Source organism: Melanerpes formicivorus, unplaced genomic scaffold (assembly GCF_026170545.1).
Source record: "Melanerpes formicivorus ecotype bairdi unplaced genomic scaffold, bMelFor1.0.p_v2 SCAF_29, whole genome shotgun sequence".
In the NCBI taxonomy this organism is placed as follows: Eukaryota; Metazoa; Chordata; class Aves; order Piciformes; family Picidae; genus Melanerpes; species Melanerpes formicivorus.
The window spans coordinates 6816984-6842518 of NW_027142381.1; the positions used below are offsets into that span (position 1 = coordinate 6816984).

A 25535-nucleotide genomic window follows, 5' to 3' on the forward strand; every position below is an offset into this window, starting at 1 on the left:
CAGGACGTGCGGTCCAGCACTCAAGCTTCTCCACCTCCTCGTCGCTCCCAGCCTCGTGTAAACCGCTTCCGCGATGTGTCTCGCAGCCCCGCTCGCTCTCCTTGCGGCCGTGTGCACCCCGTTTCCCGCCGGCACCCCCAGCACTTGACCCGCGGCTCAGGGTCGCCGCGTGCCCGCGGCCGGAACCGTAACGCCCGGGCGGGGCGGGGCTGCGCACGCGCATCGCCCGAGCCGCCGCTTCCGGGCCCGGAGCGGAGCGTGGCCATGCCGCTGCCGGCGGGGCTGCCCGGAGGGGCGGCGGCGCCCATGGCCGCGGCGGTGGGGCCCGTGAGCCTGCGGGAGCTGCTGCTGAGCGCCACGGCGGCTGCCGAGGGGGGCGGCGCGGCGGCCGGCGGCGATGAGGAGGTTTGCGTGGTGGGCATCTTCGGGAAGACGGCGCTGCAGCTGTGTTCCGAGAAGGCGGCCCTGGTGAGCACCGTCTGCGACCGGCAAGTCTTCCCTCTCTTCGAGCAGGAGGACTCCGAGCTGGCAGACGGCTCCCCGGGGGAGGACAGCGACCCGGCGACCAAGGACTACAACCAGCTGCAGGCCTACTACTGCCAGGAGAGCCGGGTGCTGTACCTGGTGCTCACCTCCATCTGCGACACGCCGCAGCTGCTGCGGGCCTGCGGGGACTTGGCGGCGGCCGAGAGCAGGGAGAGCGGTCCCGGTCACCCCTCCGGTGGCCCGGCCCCGCTGCCTCACGCCGAGGCCCACGAGTTCTGGAAGCACCAAGAGAAGCTGCACTGCCTGAGCCTCCTCTACCTCTTCTCTGTCTGCCACATCCTGCTGCTGGTGCACCCCACCTGCTCCTTCGACATCACGTATGACCGTGTCTTCAGGGCGCTGGATGGGCTGCGGCAGAAGGTCCTGCCCTCCCTGAAGGCTGCTATCAAAGACTGCCCTGTGGGCAAGGAGTGGAAACTCAACTGCAGGCCATGCCCTCCACGCCTGCTCTTCCTCTTCCAGCTTAACGGGGCCCTAAAGGTGGATCCTCCTCCAAGCAGGGGCCAAGACCCCTGTGGTCACCTGGAAAAGCCACCCCCCAAGAAGCACTCCCCCAAGAGGAGGTTGCAGCACGCTCTGGAGGATCAGATCTACCGCATCTTCCGCAAGAGCAGGGTGTTAACCAATCAAAGCATCAACTGTCTGTTTACTGTGCCTGCTAACCAGGCTTTTGTGTATATAGTGGCTGGTGGGGCCCAGGATGGAGATGATCCAGTGGCCATGCTCCTTGACCAACTCAGAAGCAACTGCACTATGAGAGAGACTGACTCGCTGCTGGCTCCCACCCTGTCGGGTCCCAGGAGGTATCAGATGATGAGGCATGGCAGGCAGCAGCTATCCTTTCATGCTGAGAGCAGCAGTAGCAGCTCCAGCTCTTCTGGGCAGCTTGTGGACTGCACCCTCAAGGAGTTCTTGTGGCAGCATGTGGAGCTAGTGCTCAGCAAGAAGGGTTTTGATGACAGTGTGGGGAGGAACCCACAGCCCTCTCACTTCGAGCTGCCAACCTACCAGAAGTGGGTCGCTGCAGCGTTAAAACTGTATGAAGTGACCATTGAAGGTAAAGATGATGACCCAACCTCCCTCACTGGAGAACTGAGCTCAAAAATCATGGGCAGCATCAAAGTCTTGGAAGGCTATTTAGATATAGACACCAAGTTCTCAGAAAACCGTTGCCAGAAGGCTCTCCCCATGGCCCACAGTGCCTATCAGTCCAACCTGCCCCACAACTACACCATGACGGTCCATAAGAACCAGCTGGCACAGGCCTTGCGTGTGTACAGCCAGCACGCCCGCGGCCCAGCCTTCCACAAGTATGCCATGCAGCTCAACGAGGACTGCTACAAGTTCTGGAGCAATGGGCACCAGCTCTGCGAAGAGCGGAGTTTAACCGACCAGCACTGCGTGCATAAGTTTCATCTGCTCCCCAAAGCAGGTAACGCAGCTCGCTTGTAGGTGGGATTCTTGGGTTTGGTTTGTCTCTGCTTTAAAAGGTTGCAGGCTGGAAGCTGTGACTCTGGCACATTTATGGAAGAGGAAAGGTTGGGGCTTTCAAGAATCAGCGTTGTACAGTGGGGATTACAGCAGAGCTGTTGTGCGGGTTTCCTTATGTTGTCTAAGGTTTAGGAGCAAGTTCGCTGTTGATAGTAACTTTGATTGTAGTAGTAACTCTGATTCGTGTTACTAATTAGAAGCATTAGGATGCTGGTGGACAAAAAGCTCAACATGAGCTCTCAATGTGCACTTGCAGCCCGCAAAGCCAATCAGATCCTGGGCTGCATCAGGAGAAGTGTGGCTAGCAGGTCGAGGGAGGTGATCCTCCCCCTCTACTCAGCCCTGGTGAGACCCCACCTGGAGTACTGTGTCCAGTTCTGGAGCCCCTATTACAAGAGGGATGTGGAGGTGCTGGAAGGTGTCCAGAGAAGGGCCACAAGGATGATCAGAGGGTTGGAGCACCTCTCCTATGAGGGCAGACTGAAGGAGTTGGGGCTGTTCAGTCTGCAGAAGAGAAGGCTCCCAGGTGACCTAATTGTGGCCTTCCAGTATCTGAAGGGGGCCTACAGGAAGGCTGGGGAAGGACTTCTCAGTGAAACCCTGGAATGTGTTGTCCAGGGAGGTGGTCGAGGCCCCATCCCTGGGGGTGTTTAAGAGCAGACTGGATGAGGCTCTGGCCAGGCTGATCTAGTGTGGGGTGTCCCTGCCCATGGCAGGGGGGTTGGAACTAGATGATCCTTGTGGTCCCTTCCCACCCTAAATGAAACTATGAAACTATGGAGTCCTTCCAACAGGAGATGTGTGAGAATAAAAGTTCCCTGGGAATCATACATGCCCCTTACCCATTTATTTTTCAGTAGCTTGACTAGATCAAGGGATAGAAGCTGTCTGAGACACACTCAGTGCAGGCAGATGAACTATTGATGCCTTTTGGGAAGAGACTAAAACCAAAGAAGATTCTGGTTAGTGGTATAACCTACCCTGGAACTTTGTATTAGAAGTGGGAAAGGGAGGAGCTGCTTGACAAACTGGTATTGCTGGTAAAGGATTTTTGGGTATGTCTATAGTAAGGAGGATGCAGAGTATAGGGGGAATTAAAGACTTTCTAGAAATGGTGAGCAATGTATTTAGGGTTTGATTTCGTTTGGTTTTTAGGGGAAAAGCCAGAAGCAGACAGAAATCCTCCAATTCTCTACCACAACAGCCGGGCTCGTTCCACCGGTGCCTGTAACTGTGGAAGGAAACAAGCTCCTCGTGATGACCCATTTGATATCAAAGCAGCTAATTATGACTTCTACCAGGTAACTATTAGGTGTCTGCATTTGCTTCAAGCAGTGCTTTTGCTCCATCAACAAAGCCTGCATTCTGAAGTGACCACAAGTAAGTTTCCCCTTTACCTCATCAAAGTGTAACTGTTGCTTGGGGAAGACACTTCTGGGAGCAGAAATTGTCTGCAGGTTGGGCTGACCAGCATGGGCAGCTCCAGGCTGCACCAGTGCCTGCATGCATGCAGGAGCATCTATTTACATTTCAAGTGTGTGAGTTGTAAATCCATTGGGTCCATGAACTGTGCTCTCATCATTGCTTTGGTTCTCATGTAGCTTAAGCCTCTTGAATCTTAATTGTGGCTGCTGAATGTTATGACTGCACTCCCTCATCTCAGCAGTGGAAGGTGGAAAGTTAACCACATTTTCTTTCTTATAGTTGCTGGAAGAAAAGTGCTGTGGGAAGCTGGAGCACATCAACTTTCCTGTATTTCAGCCAAGCACACCTGATCCAGCCCCTGCTCGGGATGAGTCTTCTCCTGCCCCCTTGGAAGGCGAGATTGAGAAACTTAAAGAAAAAGAACCTCAGACTCAGGGAGAAAGCACAGGCCTGAGCTTAGCCCTCAGCCTGGGTCAGTCCACAGGCAGCTTGGGCACTTATCCACCCGATGCCCAGGGTGGAGGGGACAATGCAGACAGTCACGGGCAGAGTGGGGACTCCAAAAGTGAGAAAAGGCCAAGCCTGGTAGATCGCCAGGCATCCACCGTTGAGTACCTGCCTGGGATGCTCCATTCAAATTGCCCCAAAGGCCTTTTGCCCAAATTCTCCAGTTGGTCACTGGTTAAGCTGGGGCCTGCTAAGGCTTATAACTTCCACACAGGCTTAGATCAACAAGGCTTTATCCCAGGAACAAACTATTTAATGCCTTGGGACATTGTCATCAGGACGAGAACTGAAGATGAAGGAGACTTAGATACCAATTCCTGGCCTGCACCCAACAAGGCTGTTCCTGGGAAAAGAAGTGCGGTTGTGATGGGAAGAGGAAGACGGAGAGATGACATAGCTCGAGCTTTTGTAGGATTTGAGTATGAAGATGCACGTGGTAGGAGGTTCATGTGTTCAGGGCCTGATAAGGTCATGAAGGTGATGGGAGGGGGGCCGAAGGAGTCTGCCATCAAAGCCCTCAACTCTGACATGCCGCTGTACATCCTGTCATCGACGCAGGGACGAGGACTCAAGCCACATTATGCTCAGTTCATGAGACTCTTCGTGGTGGTTCCTGATGCTCCACTGCAGATCACATTAACACCTCAGGTAAGAAATGGAAGAGGGAATCTGGTAACTCTAAGGACAGGGTTTGTTGCAACATCAGTTGCAGTACCAGCAGGTACAAGGGTGATGGGCAGAGAGTGGCAGAAGGATGCTGCAAGAAACTTTCCAACTGAAACCAACTTTAGCCAGGTTTGCCAAGACTGAAAGTGTCTGTTCTATAAACACTTTTAACATGAAGATTTATGCCAGATTTATACTTTGTATAAGTTTTAAGAACTCTTTTATCTAGGATGAAATAATAGCCCTCCATACTGTAATAATGGCTTCTTTCTACAAAGATACCAAGTGAGTAATGACAGCGTAAGAATTCATTTCTCGTTTTAAATGTCAGAGAGAAAAGCAGTGACTCAATGCTGAGATCAATTATGACTAGTTACCCTTTGAATTTAGGAGGTGAAAAGGTGGTGAGTTTTTTAATTGGAGATTTGTTTTATTCCCATTTTCAAATGTATTTTAAAACATGAAGAAAAAGCTCCACTTAAACTTTCTCACTTTTTAAGGCAGTAAGATGCGAACAGGTATCTTCCTTCAGTCACCACGCTGTGAAGTACTGTGTGTACCTAAGTGCTTATTCTTTGTTAGGCTGGCAAAAAAAAATGGTGTTCACTGTATAGTAGTGCCACTGAGAACCAGCATTAAGCATAAAACACGTTGATATTGGAAGGCAGGCAGATGTGGGACAATTTGGAACCTTTCAAGCTGTTTGGGAAGTACCACAAGGTGCTTAATGCTGAACTGCATGACACCAGATTGGCTTCTTTTAGTAGTTTGACTCCTATGGGTGTATTTTTATTTGGAAAACCCATTATGCTCTTGAGTTGTGGGTTCCTCATATCAGCATCTCATATGAAGGAGACTTTCTGAATCTTCTAAGATGAATTATTCAAGAGCCCTATTAAATGTTGCTGAGATCTTTGTGAATTCCCTTTGGTTCAGAGTGAGGTAACAGCTCAGGGCTATCTGAGCTATCTTGTTGAAATCCGCTGTTGATGCGGTGTTGAGTGCTGCCCAGAGGCGAGTGGCTTGTGTTTGGGTTGTGGATCTCTGATAGGATCTAATCTGCAGCCTTAAATTCAGTATCTTCACTGTGATAAAACTGGAAATCTACCTTGCTGTCTCGCTGTGACAGCAGCATGGCTTCCCGGAGTGCACTCAAGTGGATAAGAAGCTGCTCGTAGGCAAGACCTAAGAGGCTTCCTTGCATTCAGTTTGCTTTTAAGTCTGGGGATTATTTTTTTTATTCTAATGATCTGTGATTATCTGCTAATATTTCCTTTTGTTTTCAGGTGCAACCAGGGCCACCACCTTGTCCTGTGTTTTACCCCGAGAAGCAGGAAATAACCCTTCCATCCGATGGACTGTGGGTGCTTAGATTTCCCTATGCGTATGTGACGGAACGTGGACCCTGCTTTCCTCCCAAGGAAAGCCAACAGTTAATGAGTTACAAAGTTCTCCGAGGAATACTGAAAGCAGTTACACAATGAGAATTGTTCTGGTAGAGTCGGTTTTCGGTTTAAAAGGTTATCCTCCATCCCAATAATGGACTTTGATTGGTGTTTGTTGCCCAGCAGCTATCGCTGCAATCTAGTGAAGCCCACTGTGTTTCCCTGGAAGAAAGTCAGATGGCAAATCAGCTCTGGTATCAGAGAAGGGAATGTGAGAGGTGTACATTTTCAGGTTATTAAATTTTCATACGTACAAAATCTGGATCTTGCAGTGTAGTGAGCCTGTACTGCTAGAGGGTTTGATGACAGCACTTTCCCCTTGTCTTTCTACATACATATTTAGGAATATGAAAAACTAGCATTGCCTGAAATCAGGTTTCCTTTGTCATGCTGAGGCAGTGAGGGGAAGAATCTTTTCTTTTTCTCAAGAAGCTGTTTGTGTGCAAACAGTAGATGCTTTTAATCTGTCGATGTAAGAAATTGTTCAGTTTTGATCTTGTCTGAAAAAAAAAGGCATTGCAGTTTTGATTTGCATTCAGACCACAGCCAAAATCTGCATGCCTAGATCCAGCTTGAAGTATTTTGCTGAAACTGTATTTATAGATGACATTTTGTTAAAGTTTTGTGTTTGGGGATGACAGATCTCTTTGGAAACTAAGCCTGCTGCTCAGAACATGACTGTATGAGTTTGTTTATGGTGAGCAACTGAAGGTTAATTGTGAGCGCAGCCTGACTTGCAGTGATTAAATAGATTTTTTGGTGCTAAAGGTACTGTCATAGCCCAGCTTGAATCTCACCTTGTGGGAGTAATTTTACTACACATATTAAGAGATGTGCTACATGATGTACCGGGAGGTAGCTTAAATCCTGCAAGCTTACCACATGCCCATGGGTGCCAAAATGTAGTTGAAGTAAATGAACTTCTACCTTTTTGTCGAGGTAAAGATTTAGTAGTAGTGGGCTGAATTTAATGTCTAAAATATTGGGGTTTAATTAGCATGTGTGCACAATTTAATTTGCCATTTTGTTATAATCCAGTGGTTACACTGCATGAGCAGAGTTGGACCTGGTTTCTGTTTGGTGTAGGACCTCCCTGTGATCAGCTGGGTGTGGGGAAAACGCTTCCCTCGGTGTGTGAGGAAGACAAGATCTCCCTCTGCACGCCCTAATGAATTTAGATTTACTGAGCACTTAAGAGATTCCCCAGCGCAGTCAATAAAATGAAATGCACTACAGAGAACAGTTGGTGAGAGATGCGGCTGTGCCACCGGCGCTGGGGAAAGCGAAATGGGAAATTAAAGCGTGTAATTGGAAATCGCTCGCAGCGTTTATTAACTACTTTCCAAAAGTGACAGCCCTGCAGAAGGGAGGGCGGAGGGGACCCAGCGCCTCCGAGGGGAGTCCGCCTCACGCCGAGCCCTTGGCGGGAAGGGCGGGGGTCCCCCCGCGCCTGCGCAGTCCCCCGCCCGGGGGTGGAGGGGAGGCGGTGCGGCTGCGCGGCTGCAGTGGCAGCGGCTCCCGCAGCGACGCCGCTTCGCTGGGAGCCGGCTGCGGGCCGGGCCGAGCCGGGCGAGGGGTGGGACAGGGCAGAACGGGAGAGGCCGGGCGGGGACCGCGGGGTTAGCCGGCGAGAAGCGCAGGATGTCGGCGACGCTGTACCTGCTCTCCACGCTGGGCGGATATGTCCTCACCTCTGCGTTTTTCCTCAAGTGTCCGGGACTGCTCCACCGGCCCAAGCGGCAGCGCTTCCGATGCCGGCACATCTCCCACCGCGGCGGTGAGTGAAGGGATGGAGGAAGGGGACCCTGCCTGCCGCGCCCTTGGGGGTGCCGCTTCCCTCCTTCCCCCCAGCCAAGACTGCCCTCAGCTCCCCGAGGGCTGCAGGCTCCCGGCTCTGAGGGACTCTCCCGGGGACCATGCCTCCCCGCTTCCTCGGGACGCTTCCCTCCCTGACTCCTTGTCCGGGCAGGAGCTGCTGGAGCCCCGTCGGGAGGGTGCTGAGGGGCTGCTTTGCGGGGCCAGTCGCTCGCAGCGGGCTCCCTCTAAACCTTCCTCCCGCAACCTAATTTTAGGTGCCACCTGCTGACCAGTGCTTGATTTCAAAGCTGAATTAATCTCCCAACTCAAAACGCGTCAGCCGAAATCGGCTTGTTTTAGACGGGTCGTGATGGTTTCCCTCTCAAAACCTATATATATATATTTTCCCCTTCTTACTGATTCTATTTGGGGATCTTTCCCTTCCTAATGAGAGGGGCTGTTGACTGTCTTAGAGCAGGTACCAAAAAAATCAGTCCTTTTGCCTCCAACTGCCTGTTTGCTCTTTGGTTTCAGAAGAAAAGCAGTTTCCTGTGACTCTCTGCTTGCTCCTTTTGCTGTTAAAGACCATTAATGGTTCACTGCCCTGGTAAAACCCATCCCAGTTTGAGAAGCTGGTCCCCTCCATGCACTTCATGCTAAGGCCTTATGGGTGGGCTGGTTGCTCCTATCTGAAATAACAAGAAGATGTTTTCAAAGCTTTCTTTCAAAGCATTGGGAGGGAAAAAATACATCAGATTGTATTTCCCCCTAATATGAAGATGAGTTCTGTGCTTTTCCCTGCTTCTTCCTTCAGTTTGTGCAAATAGTCACATTTCTAGTAAATATTTTGCCTGCTGAGTTAGGACAGTTTATGCAGTTTAACCACAGTTCTAGCCACTGCTACTGCCTTGAACTGTTAAAATACCAAAGCTAGAGCTGACATCTTACAGACCTGGTTACATGCATTTCTTACATACAGGTATGTGGGGTTTTTTGTAGTCTTAGGTATAGCATAAAGTGCTTTGGAATGTGTATGTTGGCTGTTTCCCTGTAGGTATGTATTTTCATTCCACAAACAAAGCTTCTTAATTTTGCTTGTTACCTGTTTGTTAGTTAATTTAGGAGCTCTTAGAAACTTGCAGATGACTTTGTTGGAACTTGGTATGATCTCCTTAATCTTCTTTGTTCTCACTTCTTTGCAATGAACTTAGTGAAGATTAAAGCCCTAAGCCTAGAATGCAAGTGTTTGGCCAGTCTCAGTAAGCACCATTGGAGCAACAATGGGAGGATTATTCATTAGGAGATGAAAGTCTCTGGTCTTTGAATTGTTCTGGGGACCACAGGTATACCGTGAAATGCACCTACAGTAGAAGTACAACACTTAAATATCATCTCAAAAGCTCTTTGCTCACTGGGTGTTATGAGACAGAAGATCACTTGCTCTTTACTCCCTGTAATATTTACCTTGTAACTTAAATTCCTGTGGGAGTTAAATCTTCCTCAGGCTTTAGTCATCCTGTAGCTTTAGACTCAGTGTCAGGTTTCCTATTGCATTACTCCTATTAACTTTGGAGATCAAGATAACACTTGTTTGCCTTTTTTCTCGCTGGGATGAAGCCTTTTATGTGTCATTTTTTAAGGCTATGCATTCTGATTTCACATCTTTCTTTATGCAAAAATTTTCTCCTCTCAGCCTGTAATTCACCAGTGGAACCATTCCTGAATTACTTCTTTATTCCAGTGTCATTTTGAAATCGGTCACTTCTGGGTGTAGTTTGTGAAAGCCACTTTGCTGGTTTGGGATTCATGTTTCAGCTCATTTCCCCAAAACCCAGGTCAAGCATTTTGTTACCGACTTGGTTCAACTTGCCATACCTAACCTGGGACTTGTTAGATCATTCACTCACAGTCTTGGTTTTGAGACTTTCTGCCCAGGTGTGTTAAGATACTGCTGCTTTGTTCACAAATAGAAGGCTGATTCAGGTTTTTCACCCCTTATTGTTCAGGATATCTGGGCTGTATTGTCGCAGTCGATAAGTTATCTAACCCCTCAATTTTTATTGCAGTTAACTTTTAACTAGTCATCCAGGTCCTGTGGCTGTTTTTCCTATCTGATAGATAATTATTAGAAGTACAGGATGAAATTCTCATCATCTTCTTTATCTCATGTGCACTTTTGCCTCTCAGCCTATTCCCAGTTCTGCAATCAAATTCCACAACATATTGGCGAACGTTTTCATTCCATGAAATATTGGTGAATCTCTGATCACAGAAGCTGCCCCATGGAGTTACCATATTGGTTTGGGTTAAAACATGCAGATTTTGGTATTGTGATTCTGAGTTAGTTCACCAAAAGACTAGACTTACCTGATAACACCAATTTGAAGTCACAGGTTGTGTGTGCATAGAGTTGCCTTGCTTTCAGTAACTAACTGAAGACAGGCTTAGGTCAGTGCGTGCTGGTGAGACTTTGTTAATAGGCAAGACCTTAATTGGAGATTTTGTAATTGGTGTTTACAAAGTCTGTCATCCATACTTGTCAGAGTAGTTAAAATTTGCATAAATGTCCTCATCCCTGCATGTATCTTCCTGAAGTGATTTTGGGTTTCAGTATATAATACTGCCTGCTTTCTGCCTGTTTCCAGTCCCTAACCATGCTGATTTTCCAAGATTTTTATGTAGAAGAGTGATGCTTGAAGAGTTACAGAGTTTACTCCTCCCTAAGAGAGAATTTCATTTGCTTGTCCTTTCATTTCATAACTGGAGTTGATATATTTCATTCCTTGTGTAGCAGACCTCCCTTTGCCAGCAGCATAAACATTTATTGACAGATTTGTGCTGTTTCAGAAATTGCCTTGCACTGAGAAATGAGGCTGAGCTCTCTTTGAGCATCAAATTGCTTATGCATTTAGGGAACAGCAGCTTTAGAGAGTCTTGGGTGCTTTTCCTCCTCTTTTCCCCCTTTCTTCTTGTTACTCCTCCCACTAACTCTGAAATACACTCCACAGGAACAGTACTTACAAAAAGTTTATTGTCATAGCCAAATACAACACCTTTAAGGGCAAGCAGGAGGTCTGACTTCTGGTAAAACAAACAGTTTGTTTTGTATATTCAAAGTGTTATACAAATCCAAGATAACAGTTGTTGGTTTGTTTTTCCAGCTGTTATACTTTGGGAGTGAAAGTCCTGTCTCTTGAGTCTCCAGAGCTGGCTGGCAGCAGCAGGGTTTTCTCTCTCTAGCTTCATGTTCATTCCTCCACATAAATCCTCAAAATATGTACATTTATAAATCTTTATGATGATTTTTGCTGGGATTGAGGGGAGGAAAAGGGTTTGGTATATGTTTGAGCTTCTGTTATTTTTGCAGGTGCTGGAGAGAACCTGGAGAACACGATGGCAGCCTTTCACCAGTGAGTACAAATGCAACCAATCATGCCTCAATTAGCGGTGTTCTTGTTGTCTATAGTGAATGAAGCCATCAAGAAAGATAGGACAAGAAAGATTAGACCAGAGAAGTTGGGGAAGTTCCAACCCTGGAAGTATTTAAAGCCAGGTTGGGTAGGTCCTTGAGCAGCCTGATCTGGTAGGAGATGTCCCTGTGTATGGCAGGGAATTTGGAACTAGATAATGTTTAAAGTCCCTTCCAACCTAAACCATTCTGTGACTTTCATCAGTTGTTTGGGGTACAGTGTCCTACTTCTGAAGGCCATCTTTCCTGTAGGTGACTTCCATAGACAAACATCATTCCAGTTAAGCCAGAAGGTATTGGGATACCCCAAACCATGATTTCTGCACACTGACATGGTAAATTGGAAGTAAACCAGAGCTTACTGCAAGTAAAACTCCCAAGGCCTGGTTCTTCCTGTGCTGGCTAATAAAACATGAACAAATACTGCTTCTATTTTTAATGGAGAGTATTTATTGATTTTATTTATCATGTAAAGCTATTTTTCATAACTATATAGAACATGTAATAATTTGCCTTCTAGAATTATTGTGGCTGAAATCCAAATGTTAACTAACTTTTAACACACCATCTGTAAAGCTGTTAAAAGTTGTAACACACTTTTTCCCCTTCATACCTGTATTTCATTGGCATAATGTGTGAAACCCTCTGACCCAGGGATTTAAATAGAGTTGCTACTGGAAAACTTCTTAAGGCTTCCAAGTATATAAGTAGTGAATTCCAAGAAGGTTCTCAAAGCCATTTGAGAAAGGTGGCTATCTAAAACTCCAGCTGCCAATGAGAAGTGACCAAATTGTGCAGGCTTCTCTTTGGTTTGTTTGGGTGTTTTTCACTTTGCTCTGTGCTCAGCAGCCTCATCAGTTTGCACATTTCCTTGCAGAGTGAGGAGTGCCAACAGTGCTATTGAAAGTACTGCAGTATTTTCTATCTCCATGGAAGCTTAGCAGAGTTTGGTGGTTTGCTTTTTTTTTCCCCCCTGCTGGCCTGCTTGTTTTTTTCAAGCCTGCTACCACACTTGCTCCAAAGTGCTTTCCTGGTTTTTTTTCTCTTGTAACCAATTTTGATTCATTATCATACTGATTTTTTTATATATATACATAAGGTTCTTTCAAAGCAAGTTACATTGTAACAGAAACACAATCTTGACCAAAAGAAGTTCCATCTAAACATGAGGAACAACTTCTTCAGTTTAGGGGTGACAAAGCCCTGGAACAGCCTGCCCAGAGAGGTGGTGGAGGCTCCATCTCTGAAGACATTCCAAAACTGCCTGGATATGCTCCTGTGTGATTTTCCTAGGTGATGCGGCCTTGAGAGCAGGGGCAGACTCAATCTCCAGAGGTCCCTTCCAACCCCTGTCATTCTGTGATAGTCCATTCTATTTTCATTCCCAGAAGTAAGATGTACTTACACTAAGGTCTGTGCTAGGAGTCATGTAATGTTCTGTGATAACACAGACATTACTCTGACTCTTTTGACCATTTTGTTTCACAACCATAGTGTAACAAATGTGTTGAAGTCCACTTTATGAGCTCCTCACAACTGCCAATAGTTCAGTTACTTGCTTGGAGATTTTTGTGGTTGAACAATAATAAAGATCTATTACTGCTGCAGAAAGCAGCTAGAGCAATTACCCTGCATTAGGCACTAGAATGTCTTCTGTCTTCCTCCATGAAGGGGTAAAGTCTTTGTCTGTTGCCATCTGCTCATTCCCATCTCTGCTGGTAAGATAGCAAAAGGAACTGGGTAGGAAATTGGTGATCTGCACGAAGAGAAATGATCTGGATTGGCTGAAACAGCTGATATGAACTAATGGATTTATAATCCATCAAAGTTTGCAGGAAGCCAAATAGGGTGTGCCTGCAGGAGCTGCTCCTGCAGGTTGGGACAGGCAGCTGGATTTGACCCGGGATGGAGTTGCATCTAAAAGAGAACGCTCACCTGCAGCTAAGACCTGCCCCCTGCTTTTGCCTTGTTGACAGTAACCTGAGTATTGACAAGGAGATATTTTTGTTTACACTGTTTACATTTTAACAGTGATTGGAGAATACTAAATACTGTTGCATGATAATGAAGAAATAATTACAGGGAGAAAATGTATGGGGAAGTGAAGCCTCATTGGTGACTCCAAGTTCTGTGTTAGAATCATAGAATCAATAAGGTTGGAAGAGACCTCAAAGATCATCAAGTCCAACCTGTCACCCAACCCCTCATGATCACTAAACCATGCTTGACTTGCAGGTATTCTGGAAAGCAATCACAGGGTTTTTTTTACACCAAAGCCAGCAGGTTTTGATTTTGCATGATAAAATATTTGATGTTTTCAGGGGGCTGCAAATGCTTCTGTGGTGGTTTGACATTTTAAAGTAGCTGAGTCTAGGCTGAAAGAGACATTTGTAGTGTCTTAAATTGTCTGGGCGTCTGACATAAACGACGTCCTGAGGATTTAATTGCCACTTTGATTGTCCCTAATACAGCCCTGCACTTTAGCATTGTTTTGACAGGAAGCTGCTGAGTAAACTCTCCAGATAGTTTCTCATTGCACTTCCTTTTCCTTTATGAACATATTTGGCGTAGACAAAGAGAGCTTTAGAAGCTGTAATTACAGCAATAGAAGTAGGTGGTCGAATTTGTAAACGCTATCCATTGTGCTCCACCAGACCTTGGAATTTAGTTTCCAAGGTAAGGCTTTTCTTCTGCATTTCCTGGTGTGTCCTTTTACTTGAAAACGTTTGGAATTAAAACACAGCAAAGAGCTCTCTCACCTTGACTTGCAAATGTGAGCCTGCTTCACAGCTTGAGCTCTGGAGTGGTTGGATTTGAATCCCACACGTTCTTCTGAATCTGGACTCTTCTCTGGAGCAATGCAGATTTGATGTGTTGTTACAGAGCTGCAGAACAAACTGCTTTCCAGCTGAAAAAAAAACCCTCAGCACTTTAAGGAAGCTTATTTAGCAGCAAGCTGCTAGCAAGAGCCTGGCAAATTCTCAATTTGCTAACAAGGAAAGTTGTTCTTCTCCTTTTTTTTTTCCATGCAGCATCAGTCCTGAATGTCTCAAGCAGTATTATTTCTGATAAATTTTGGTGGTTAAATGATCCTAATGTGGTGCTGGGTGGGAGCAGCTTCTACAGAGTGGGCAAATCTCCCACAGCCTATTTGGTGATGCTTTGCCTCAGGAGGAAAAATTACACAAAGCAGGCTGTATATCTTCCACATGTAATAGGATTTTGTTCCTCTCCTAATTCTTAATTAGTGGCACTGGAAGACAGTTAACAAATTGGTTTTAATTTGACAGCCCTCTTCTTGACCATTATCCCAGCTGTACCAGAAATTGTGTTAAACACTCAGAGGAGTATGTTCTGATTTGTGAATGTTTATGGCCTGTCTGTTCCTCAGCAGTCAGTAAAGTCCTTTCCTTAAGGAAGAGCTGTCACAGAGCTTGGGGTCCTGTATAGCACAGACAGCTGTTCTAGCTGTCTTCATAGGTGGGCAAAAAGAACAACCCAGCTTCTGCTGGGATGGTACCTTCAGGATATCTTCTCTACTGAAATGAGTAATTCACTTCTTGTTGGAGGAAAACTTGTGGTTTTCTCTTCCTGTGTGACATTTCTTGTACTTACTTTTCATCAATATCATTGCTACTTTCTGCTCTCCTTACTCCTCCTCCTGTGAGCTAAGCTTCTATAGAGTGGTTTGGGGCTTGGATTAGAACTTTTCAAAGCACTAGATTGGAACAGAAATGGGTTTTGTTTGGTTTGGGGGTTTTTGGTTGTTGTTGCTTGTGTTGTGATGGTTGGTGGCGCTGGGGATGATGGCTGGGGCAGCTGGCTGATGTTGTGGTTGCAGTGGTTGGTTGTGGGGGGGGTGGCAGTTGGTTGTGAGTTTGAAAGTAAAACTTTTTCATTTAAAAACAAGGTTTGTTTTGTTTAATGTTGTTTTGCCAGCCAGAAGTCTCAATGCCCCGTTGCTAATTGCCTGGTCCATCCATTGCTGATTACCTGAAATCAAGTGAAAAAAGGCTTTCACACCCCTGGCATTCGATGCTTGTTTACCACAAAATGGATTGGTAAAAGAGCTCACTTCTTCCAGTGGTAAATGTTCTGGTATTAATAAACATCACACTCAAAAGTCAATGCTTTAGAAGTGGGTTTGTCAATCCTTGGAGGTAGCTGCAATTGACAGGTAGGCTACTTCATTTCCATGGAAGACAGAGCCAAAGCTCTTGAGTTCAAATTCCATCTCTGATTCATAATACCTTGTTTATTCTTGCATCAGCTTTCCTGCTGCAGCAGAGTTGCTTGCTTCTTGCTTTGCAGCAAGGCTGTGAGGATTCATTGCATCAGAAAGCATCTGAAGTACTTCCAGTGGGATTAGTTTAATGCAATAGCACGTGTTGGGCTTGTTCCGGTGTTGTTCAAGGAAGATTTCTTCACTTCCAGCGCGGTTAATTTAGGAACAGACATGCTGGAGCTGGATTGTCACCTGACAAAAGATGAGCAAGTGGTTGTGTCCCATGATGAGAACCTGAAGAGATCAACAGGAGTTGATGTCAACATATCAGACCTCAAATACTCTGTAAGTTGAAAGATAGATGTTAATGCTGGGTGATGTTTAAAAGAGGCGTTTGTGGAGTGGCCAGGAAGGTTGTGTCCATGTCTGGTATCCAGATTTGTTTGGGGACCCAAATTCATCTTGCTTGACTTTTTTGAAATGGCTGACTAGACTCATAGTGTAGTTAAGAGAGGAAACCCAGCACCCTTCCAGGGGGTGATTAACTCCCTCCAGGAGTAGGGTAGGTGAACACCTCTCTGGAGGTGGGCCTGTTTTGCTATGCTGATGACAAAGGAAGCTTAGTCAGCAAGCTCCTTCTCATACAACCAGCCTTTTAGTGGGAAAACTGGTAGGTGAATCCCACCTACATTGACAGTCCTGGCTTACAGGACTGTCTTTCCCCTCTGATTTTCAGACAAGTTCCTCTAAATGTTTTGCTTTATGCAGCTGCAGGTAACACAAGTCTAAGAGTACCAAATAGTTCAAGTGAGAATGAATGCAGTGCTTCTGAATCACTTTGTGGGCCAGACCATATTAAAAATCCATGTGGTTTTGCTGTTGGTGGGGTGGGTTTTTTTTTGTCTTTAAAGCTAACTTGTGAATTCATCTTACAAATTAAAATTTACTCTTTTGAGAAAAGCCATGTTTGCATCCTTGCATGACACTGAGTGGCCCATTTCCCTTTGTCTTTAAGGAGCTTCCACCATATCTGTGCAGGTTGGATGTCACATTTCAGAAAGGTGAGGCTCTGTCTCTTGCTGTTTCAATTGGCTGGTCTCATTCCATATTAATCTCACTGTCTTTGTGTGGTAACTGAATCCATGTTTGCTATTTCAGGATTTTAACTTTGCCTGCACTCCTACAGTTACTAAATAATGTCTGAATTCATGAAATTCAAAACTAAATGTGCAGTATGCCCAGGGGCATTTTCATTATGCCAGTGAGCTTGTCATAATTAATTACAACCACCTGAGTGAAGCCAAGTTGGGTGTTTTTTGTTTTAAAATTTGCTACCTGTAGGAGCTATGTATTATTTTTAGGTCTAAGAAAACAAGTGCTCTGACATCTCAGCTTTTATCTGTGGTGCATTAAAAATGGTCTCAGAAGTGTCACTGTTCTTACTTCCCCCCAGAGTGTCACTGTGAGGGAAAGGACAAGCGTATTCCACTCCTGAAAGAGGTGTTTGAGGCCTTTCCACAAACTCCTGTCAACATTGACATCAAAGTGAACAACAACGTGCTGATCAGAAAGGTACATGAACATCTACACTGAGCTGAGACTGAATGAGGTGTAATGAGGTTGAAATTCATAAAGAAATGTTCCTTGGCGTTCCTAGCAGCCTCTGACACTGAAGTCTTCATTCTTGCACTGCTTCATGCTTCACATGCTAGATCTTGCTCTGTCTCTGAGGTAATACACAAGACAGAGAAGAGATCTTGTGCAAGTCATTCAGCAAACAGCTCTCTCCTGACCCTTTGTCTTGGCATGGAACTGATGCTGCACCCCGGAGATGTTTGGTTTGTACATTGAATGATCTTATGGACTGTTGCTTGCCAAAGCAGCATAGAGACAATGTCAGTGTAAAGAGGAGTGCTCATCACAGAAAAGGAAATCTGCTTCTCATCAGATACTATTTTTCTTAAACTCTCCAGTTTTTTAAGAGGCAGGACCATTATACCTCTTGCCTGTTGACTTGGGTATCTGTTTCTTTCTAAAGCAGCACAATCAGCTTCAGATGGGAGAGTGCACAGAGTCGTAGAATGGCTTATGAAGGGAGCTTGGCGATCATCTACTCCAACCTCCCCAGCATGAGCAGGGACACCTCTCAGCTAGACTTGGATGCTCAAGGCCTCATCCAGCATGGCCTTGAACACCTCCAGGGAGGCTCCCTGGGCAACCTGTTCCAGAGTCTCACCACCCTCATGCTGAAGAACTTCTTCCAAAGATGCAGTTTAAACCTACTCTCCCTCAGCTTAAAACCGTTCCCCCTTGTCCTGTTGCTAGACACCCTTATGAAAAGTCCCTCTGCAGCCTTCCTGTAGCATCCCTTCAGGTATTGAAAGGCAGCTCTAAGGTCCCCCCAGAGTCTTTTCTAGGCTGAACAATCCCAGCTCCCTCAGCCTGTCGTCATCGCAGAGGTGTTCCAGCCCTTGGATCATCTTACAGAAGAACGATCGTTTTGTGCAGTAACTCACTGTAGTTGAGAAGAGCAAGTAGAATTTCAGTTAAACTCTGCACATAGTTTTCAATGACTCCATGTTAGTGTTCTGCTGGTTTTCTATTGCAGGTTTCAGAGCTGGTGAGTCAGTACAAGCGAGAGCATTTGACAGTGTGGGGGAATGCCAATTACGAGATTGTATCCAAGTGTTTCAAGGAGGTAAGAACGGTCCAGCTGAACTTTGTTCTTGCCTGCTTGTCACTGTGTGGTGCCAGAATGTACAGAAAAGTATCCTGTAAATCAAGATCTAGCCAGCTTTGCCAGGCTTCTGGATGTGCTGAGAAACTTTTCTGCTTGCTATACTGTTACAGTAAGTCAAGCACAGTTATCACCCATAATACCCTGCAATGAAATGCTCAAGGAGTTAAGCTGGGTCTTGTTTATTCTTATTCTATAAGATAAAGCCTGTTGGTATTTTATGCCAGGAACTCTTAGAGCCTGTTTTGTGCATCATTCATCTGGTGCAAAAGCAATTTTTGGAAGGATGGTCTGTTTCTTTCTGTGAAAATAATGGATGTGGCTCCTAGCTGGCACACAGTTACATGGATACAAAGCTGATTTACAGCTGTAGGTTCTGTTCCTCTTTGTACTGAGGAATTGTGAAATTAGGAATGAAAATTGTGCTTAGTTGAAGAGAATCATGCACCTAAGTGAAACTGATCTATGTGAGGGTACAGTTACTGTTCTCATCTAACTGTGCAGGACAAAACACCATTTCCTACCTGAACAGCAGTTAGATTTGTTTGTTCTCATAGCATCAGTGCCCAAATCTTTGGGATCATGAACCAGTGTCTTTGAAAATGTGCTGTGAAGTGAGTTGATGTGACACCAGAGTTTAACAAGTCCTCTGCTAAAGCACAACTTGTTCTTTGTGGTGATATTAGTCTGGGAGAAAATGCTGCATAGTCTGGAACAGTGATGAAGGCAGAAAATAAAATCAGCATTGCACCCAGTGGAACTTTTACATTTTCAGGTCCCAATTTCCTTCACATTGTGGCACACTTTGGCCTGGATTCCAAGCTACCAGTAATTTAAATCTAGTGGCAGGCACACCATAACACAACACAGTTGGCAGCCTAATCTTTAGATGCAAGTATTAAGCTTTAAACATGCAGTGCTGAGCACAATTGCAACAGGCACAACAATGTACCAAGTTAATCTAGGGTCTTTCTTTCCTGGTTCCTGCAGAATGCTGACATTCCCATCATCTTCTGTTTGCAACGTGTCCTTCTGCTTCTTGGCCTCTTCTACACTGGTCTGCTGCCATTCATTCCTTTCAAGGAAGAATTCTTGGAAATCCCCATGCCTTCAATCATCCTCAAGTGAGTTGGACTTCTTTGGGGGGTGCTGCACTGAAATGATAGCAAAGCATTGGGAAGGACCTCCAGAGATCAAGTCCAGCCCCTAAGCCAGAGCAAGATTACCCAGGGCAGGCCAGATAGGAATGCATCCAGGCAGGCAGATAGTGCCAGCTTGAGCATTGGTTGCTCAGTGTCCTCAGGCTGAGGATGCTGTTTTGTTAGTTTCAGGACTTCTGTATATTCCTAAGAGAAAGCCATGCAAGTCTTCTGCTTCTGTGTTTAACCTGTCCCTAGCCAGCTCTGAGGTACTTGGTGTTAGTGTTGACAGCATCCCCTGTAAATACTGCCTTCGTGCAGCTGCTGATGCTGCCTAGATGAAGTGATGTGTACACATAACTAATTCTCGCCCTTTTCACCCTCGTTCTTGAGACCAAATTAGTCTCCTTAAGGCCAAGAAGCCAGTCAGTAGGCCAGATACAAGATTTCACATGCTCTTTATTTCTCATCCTTTATTCAGAGTGCTGCTGAAAGCCAGTCTCTGCTGTTTCTCTTAAATGTAGCACAATTCTCTTGTGTAACCCAATTTTAAGTCGCTGTCTGGCAATGAAATTGCTGCTCCAATTTGAGAACCTGCAAGATTTAATTCTCCATGTTCCTTTTGCAGGAACATCTCAAACAGTATTTTAATCTGTGCTCTGGTAATTTTGTTTGTTTGTTTTGTTTCTTCTTCCTCAACAGGCTAAAAGAACCACATAAGATGACAAGAAGCCAGAAATTTATCATCTGGCTAGCTGACACGTAAGATATTCATCTGATTAAATCTTTGTTTACCTGTTGCCAGTCTCAACTGCTTGAGCCAACTAGTTACTGCTGTAGCTACATGTTACTTCTGCTTTGGCTTTTTCTTTCTTAGTGTCTTCCAGCTCTCTTTGTCAGTGCAGCATAAATCTCAGTGAAATCTTACCTGGGTGTTCCTGTATGCTTTTAGTTTTCCTGCACTGAAACATCCTGCAGCAGTGAGCGTTCTTTCATGTTAGTTCTGTCATTAAATGGTCTCAGCTAATGAGCATGCAAGCAATCAGAATGCAGCTTCCATATTTCATGGGGTTGTGACTGATGGTGTTGTCAGAGGAGATGCAGACTTCGTGGAGCACTTTGCATGTTAATATCTGTGCTTCAGAGGAGACTCAGCTGTGTGCTTTCAGAGGTCGAATGTGCTTGCAACGAGTCTCTCGGGGCTCTTGCTTCTGTGTCTGACGCTTGTGAATTTGATTTCTTGAGTGGCCAATAGAATTTTGATGTCTTCTGGTGTGAAGGATAAAAATCTCTTCTGAAAGCTGAGGGATTGATTTGTCTGATGTGGTGCAAGGTACCTGTGTGATGAGTGAGGGTTCTGCTGGGTTCGATCTTCAGGAGAGCTGCTGCAAATACCCATCAGCAGCTAAAGCAGCGGATCTGTGTTAACCAGCCTTCAGCTGCTTGAAGTAGGGATTTTCTATCATGAGGTTTCTGGTCACTTGTGGAAAACATTTTGAATCTAAATGCTGTGTGGAAAACTTATTGCAGGACATTGAAAGTTTCCTGTGTACTTCAAATCCTTAAACAACATCTTTCTCCTTTGTGCAGGCTGCTAATGCGGAAGGCGCTGTTTGACCACCTCACTGCTCGGGGCATTCAGGTACGCTGTGGCAAAGCAAAAGGAAACGTGTTTTTAACCCAGGAAGAATCTGAACCAGCCAAACATCACTTTATGATGTTCTTCCCAGCATGTTCTGCTGTGTTGCTGGGACTATAAATTGCTTTTTGGTTCCTGAGGAATAGCTTCTGCAGTTCTGTAGTTACAAAGGAAGAATTGTGTGCTTAGAATCCTTAAATCCCTTGAAGATTGTTTGCTTGGTTTTTGCTTGGTTTTTGTTCCCCCCCCCCCACACACTAAACCTAAGCCTATGAAAATCAGCTAAACTACCTGTTTGGGACTTTCCACAAAATATTTTGATTTTTGGAATTATCTGAAGTCTGGAATAACAAAATGGAGTCACCACTGGGAAACAGGCCCTTTGGGAAGGCAGGAGGGAAGAAGCTGGCTACATTTGTTTGTCTCTTTGCCATCCTACTTCAATCATTTACCATTTAAAATATATGCAGCAGCATCTCTTCCACAAAACAATTTTTAGGTCAAAAGTGGCACTTTTTATTTGTTGGGTGTTTTTTTTCTTCCTCTCTAAATGTGAGTATTTCCTGTAATAATTTGTCTTTCTGTCCCATGTGATAGGTGTATATTTGGGTGCTGAATGAAGAACAAGAGTACAAGAGAGCATTTGATCTGGGAGCAACTGGAGTGATGACAGACTATCCAACAAAACTGAAGGAGTTTTTACACCATTATCCAGCATAAAGGCAGGGAAATCTTGGGCAGGTTGAGCCAAGGATTTTCTCCATTACAAAAGTCTAACAAACAATTGAGCAGCACACACTGATTCTGGTTGGAAGATGTAGTTGGATGACCTATTACCTTCTCAGATTGCTACTACCTAATGTAAAGGCTGTCTTATTTATTTTAAAACTTTAATGACATAGTTTACATTTGTAAATAGCTCATGTAGCACCAGCACACTTCACAGAGAGTGATGACTAGGATGGAAGTTGCTGGGCAGGATGCTTGTAGATAAAAAGCGTTGCTTGACCTGTCACAAACGTTCCTGAGCAGATGTCAGGACATGGCAGTTACTGCAGCTCTGTTCTAGTGGGCAGAAGCTAAAGAGTTTCTGAAAGAGTAGACATTTTGTGTATTGCTTTTAGCTTTCTGATAACTTGTAGGGTGAAAATGGAGAACACCCCACAGGAGAAATAGGAAGGAGAATCTGTGGCTAGCCAGATAGCTTAGGCTGTGAAGTGTAGGCAGTAAAGGCAGTCACTTTTTTTTACCAAAATTAACTCAGTAGAGATTTACTTTATTACTCTTACTGATAAGAATGTTGAGTTTGAGTTGCAGCTGTATGTAGACCCTTTCCTGATGTGATGGCAATACTGTGCCCTGTCCCTCAAGGTCTAGATCTAGTATTTAAGCTAGGTTCGGGATTTAACACGTGATTTCCACCGCAAGGGTTTGGGTTTGCCCCTGGGTCTGATCTGCCTGTCAGGCTGCCATGGCATGGCAGTAGCTAGCTTTCCAGAAAAGATGATTACACTTACTATAGATTACACTTACTTGGAAAGAGCCTTTTCACAAAGGAAACCAATATTTTAGAAGTCTTCTGCATATTTAGAGTCCTGACATTTGTTTGGCTTGATGAATGGGAAGTTGCTTTGAGGGTGAGGGACCAAAGACGACTAGCTTTTGGTCAGGAGTTTCAGGAGTAAGTTCAAATGTTCCTAATAAGTGAATTCACCCAGAGCAGCTTTAGATGCAAAAAGGAGCAGATGTCAGTCTAGAACATGTGTACATTTTAGTCTTTTCTCTCTCCACAAAGCTACACTCAATAGTCACCAAGTTGTACGTGCATGGACATGCAATAATTGCTGGCAAAAGCCAGGAAACCCCCAGTGTGATGGAGTGGGGATAGATGGGAAGGTGTTTCTGGAAGCTTCCAAGCTGTTCTGTCATTGTGAACAGGCATTACACGTCTGTCAAACAGATTTGAGCCTGCCATGCCTGTGTGTTCTGGTGCTGTCAGGTAGGGGTCTTCAGAAGGAAATTGATTGCTGTAGTGTAATGATGCACCAATGTGTAAAGCTCAGTCACCTGATCATCAGATGTGCTGGAACATAACTCTTGTTTAATGATGGTATCTACTACTTTAAGGAACTTCATGTGAAAATCATGGATCTTAATGCATACAGCAGCCAGATGCAAGAGTGTATTTGCTGCAAGGTACACTCACTCTTACAGAAACTTGGAAAGTAATTCATTTTCCCCCCTGGCTAGCAGAGATTTGGAAGGGCTCTTGTGTCACTCCACTGGCTGCTGTGCCATGTGTGTAATCATGGAGCATCTTTGCTATTCCTTGTGTCTGTCAGTGGGCTGTCAGTGTTAGAATGTCAAGTCCAGCTGGCTGGATGATCCTCATTTGTGCATTATAATTCCCTTCTGAGAGTATTTTTACATGGATGAAGTGGAAGAAACTACTGCATTTACAGCTTAGGTGAACATGTGTTGCTGGTGGCAGATGAGTTAAGATGTTCTTCTATAGATCTACCTGGTGAAGATGGCTGTAGCTTCTGTTTCCTCTTAATCAAGGTTGTTGCACATTGAATGGAAGAGAAGAGAATGTAATTTCCAGACTGCTAATAGGAAAAATGAAGGAATGCTTTACTATGTGCTAAACTTCTTGTTGCCTTCTCAGACCACTTATTTCTGGTCAGAGAAATGCTAATAATTAGTCTAGCCATAGCTCTGCCTGCTGTGTGGTTGACACAGAATAGTTCTACAACAGGAAACACCCAGCTCAGAGGGTAAATGAACACCTCCCAGCCTTTCTCTTGTTTTGGTTTGCTGGCCAGGGTGCAGCTCCAGGTAGTTTTTGTGCAGTGTGGTTTCCATCCTGATAATTGAATTGCTATCAAATTTCACACATGTACCTTCAAGATGCAAATGTAATTGTGGTTTTGGAGAACACTGCCCAATAACACTTACATGTTAAATCTGGGGTTTAGATTAGGAAAAGTTAAGTCTTAAAGGAGCAGTTCTGATTTCTGGACTTGGTCTCTCAAGGGACATGTGATGACCTAGTTTGTCTGTGAAGTTTCCTTCATCACTGCATAAAGAAAAGTGTTTTGCTTTATTCAATACTGAATGACAATGGTTATTGAAATTACCACCTTAATCTTTTAACTTAATTTTGATCTTTTTTTCCTTTTTAGCAGTGCTTTTGGAAACTTCTGCCTTCAGAACACAGATTGTTAGGGGTTGGAAGGGACCTCCAGAGAACGAGTCCAACCCCCCTGCTGAAAGCATCAAAGATGCTCCACACATTTCTAAACCTTCCTACATCTGATGTAGCTTTTGACTGTGCTGTTTATACATCACCTCTCTTTGATTAGTTTGCCACTTTTTATCTGAAATTTGAACGAGTCAGGTTTCATGGGAGACAAAAAGCTGCTGAAATGTCACTGCTGGGAAAGCCGCTGAGCTTTTTCAGTCACCCACCTGGACTTCAGTAGCAGAGCTAAACTTTGATCTCTTGAGACAGATAATGTTGCATGGATAAGGCCATGCACCCAAGCACCAGTGCACAGGGCTGAGGCCATGATAACTGTTTGTAACAAAATAACATGGGCTTGAGGTAACTGTAGAATGTTTGTTGTAGCAAATCATTGTTTTGAATATTGCAGAACTTGCTGCGTGATTTTTAAGCCACTTGTACAGAAAAGCATTTGTTGAGAACTTGCACAGCTCTCCAGGAGGATGTTCAGTTAATCTCTCTCTCCAAGGGGAGATTCTTTTCAGGTAATTTTAACTCTTAAATATTGTTTAACACTTCCTGTGTTCTCAGCTCTGTTGCAGGATATTCTGTGTATAAAGGATGATGCATGTATTTCATGCACTTTTAATTTGCAGGCAGTCTTGTGGACCTCTCTAGCTCCAAATCTATGAAGTGGTTTTTCTTTTCTTGTAAAGAAAGGTGGATGCTCTTGAAATGTGACACATTAAAACATCTTTGCTCATAAAAGATCTGAAACTAAACACTCAATTGTCAGTTCTTTGCCTAAAAGTGTCCTTTCTGAGGTGGTTGTTTTTATAGGATGGTAAACATTGAGCTTTTGCTGGTGGTTGCTGAAAAGAAGGGGATGTCTTATGTACTCTGAACTTCTAAGAAGTGCTGGGCAATGAGATTGGTTTTCTGATTGAGTAATAATGGTGTCTACAGCTATATGCAGCTGAATGAAGCCTGCAGAAGATTTAAGCATGCCTTCTCCATATGCAGATGAATTTCCAAGTAAAACTATGTTCAATTCCCTGGGCAGCCTGTGCCATGCTCTCAGGGAAGAAGTTTTCCGTATGTCCAATCTGAACCTCCCCTGGCACAACATGAGGCAGTTTCCTCTCATCCTGTCACTTCTTATCTGGGGAAAGAGACCAACCTCCACCTTTCAGGGAGTTAGAGTGAGGAGGTCTCTCCTGAGC

General features: G+C 44.9%; 2 protein-coding genes across 2 annotated transcripts; both read left to right on the top strand.

The window, feature by feature from the left end:
• The first annotated feature begins 255 nt into the window (after positions 1 to 255).
• On the top strand, positions 256 to 6160 carry SMG8 (SMG8 nonsense mediated mRNA decay factor). The gene is made up of 4 exons (XM_068154804.1): positions 256 to 1978; positions 3193 to 3338; positions 3742 to 4617; positions 5922 to 6160. The coding sequence occupies exons 1-4, from the start codon at positions 265 to 267 to the stop codon at positions 6117 to 6119; spliced, it is 2934 nt and encodes a 977-aa protein (XP_068010905.1). The 5' UTR covers positions 256 to 264; the 3' UTR covers positions 6120 to 6160.
• Positions 6161 to 7655: 1495 nt separating this feature from the next.
• Positions 7656 to 25094, top strand: GDPD1 (glycerophosphodiester phosphodiesterase domain containing 1). Its single transcript, XM_068154805.1, has 10 exons — positions 7656 to 7857; positions 11245 to 11287; positions 15781 to 15916; positions 16587 to 16632; positions 17025 to 17143; positions 18180 to 18269; positions 19299 to 19432; positions 20150 to 20209; positions 21038 to 21089; positions 21684 to 25094. The coding sequence occupies exons 1-10, from the start codon at positions 7722 to 7724 to the stop codon at positions 21804 to 21806; spliced, it is 939 nt and encodes a 312-aa protein (XP_068010906.1). The 5' UTR covers positions 7656 to 7721; the 3' UTR covers positions 21807 to 25094.
• The last annotated feature ends 441 nt before the right edge of the window (positions 25095 to 25535 follow it).

Bases quoted from the DNA above. Each gene is read 5' to 3' on its own strand.
- SMG8 (XM_068154804.1), top strand. From the start codon at position 265: ATGCCGCTGCCGGCGGGGCTGCCCGGAGGGGCGGCGGCGCCCATGGCC. The intron at 1,979-3,192 runs GTAACGCAGCTC...TTTGGTTTTTAG, and splicing joins TCATCTGCTCCCCAAAGCAG to GGGAAAAGCCAGAAGCAGAC. The intron at 4,618-5,921 runs GTAAGAAATGGA...TTTTGTTTTCAG, and splicing joins AGATCACATTAACACCTCAG to GTGCAACCAGGGCCACCACC.
- GDPD1 (XM_068154805.1), top strand. From the start codon at position 7,722: ATGTCGGCGACGCTGTACCTGCTCTCCACGCTGGGCGGATATGTCCTC. The intron at 15,917-16,586 runs GTAAGTTGAAAG...TTTGTCTTTAAG, and splicing joins TATCAGACCTCAAATACTCT to GAGCTTCCACCATATCTGTG. The intron at 18,270-19,298 runs GTAAGAACGGTC...TGGTTCCTGCAG, and splicing joins TATCCAAGTGTTTCAAGGAG to AATGCTGACATTCCCATCAT.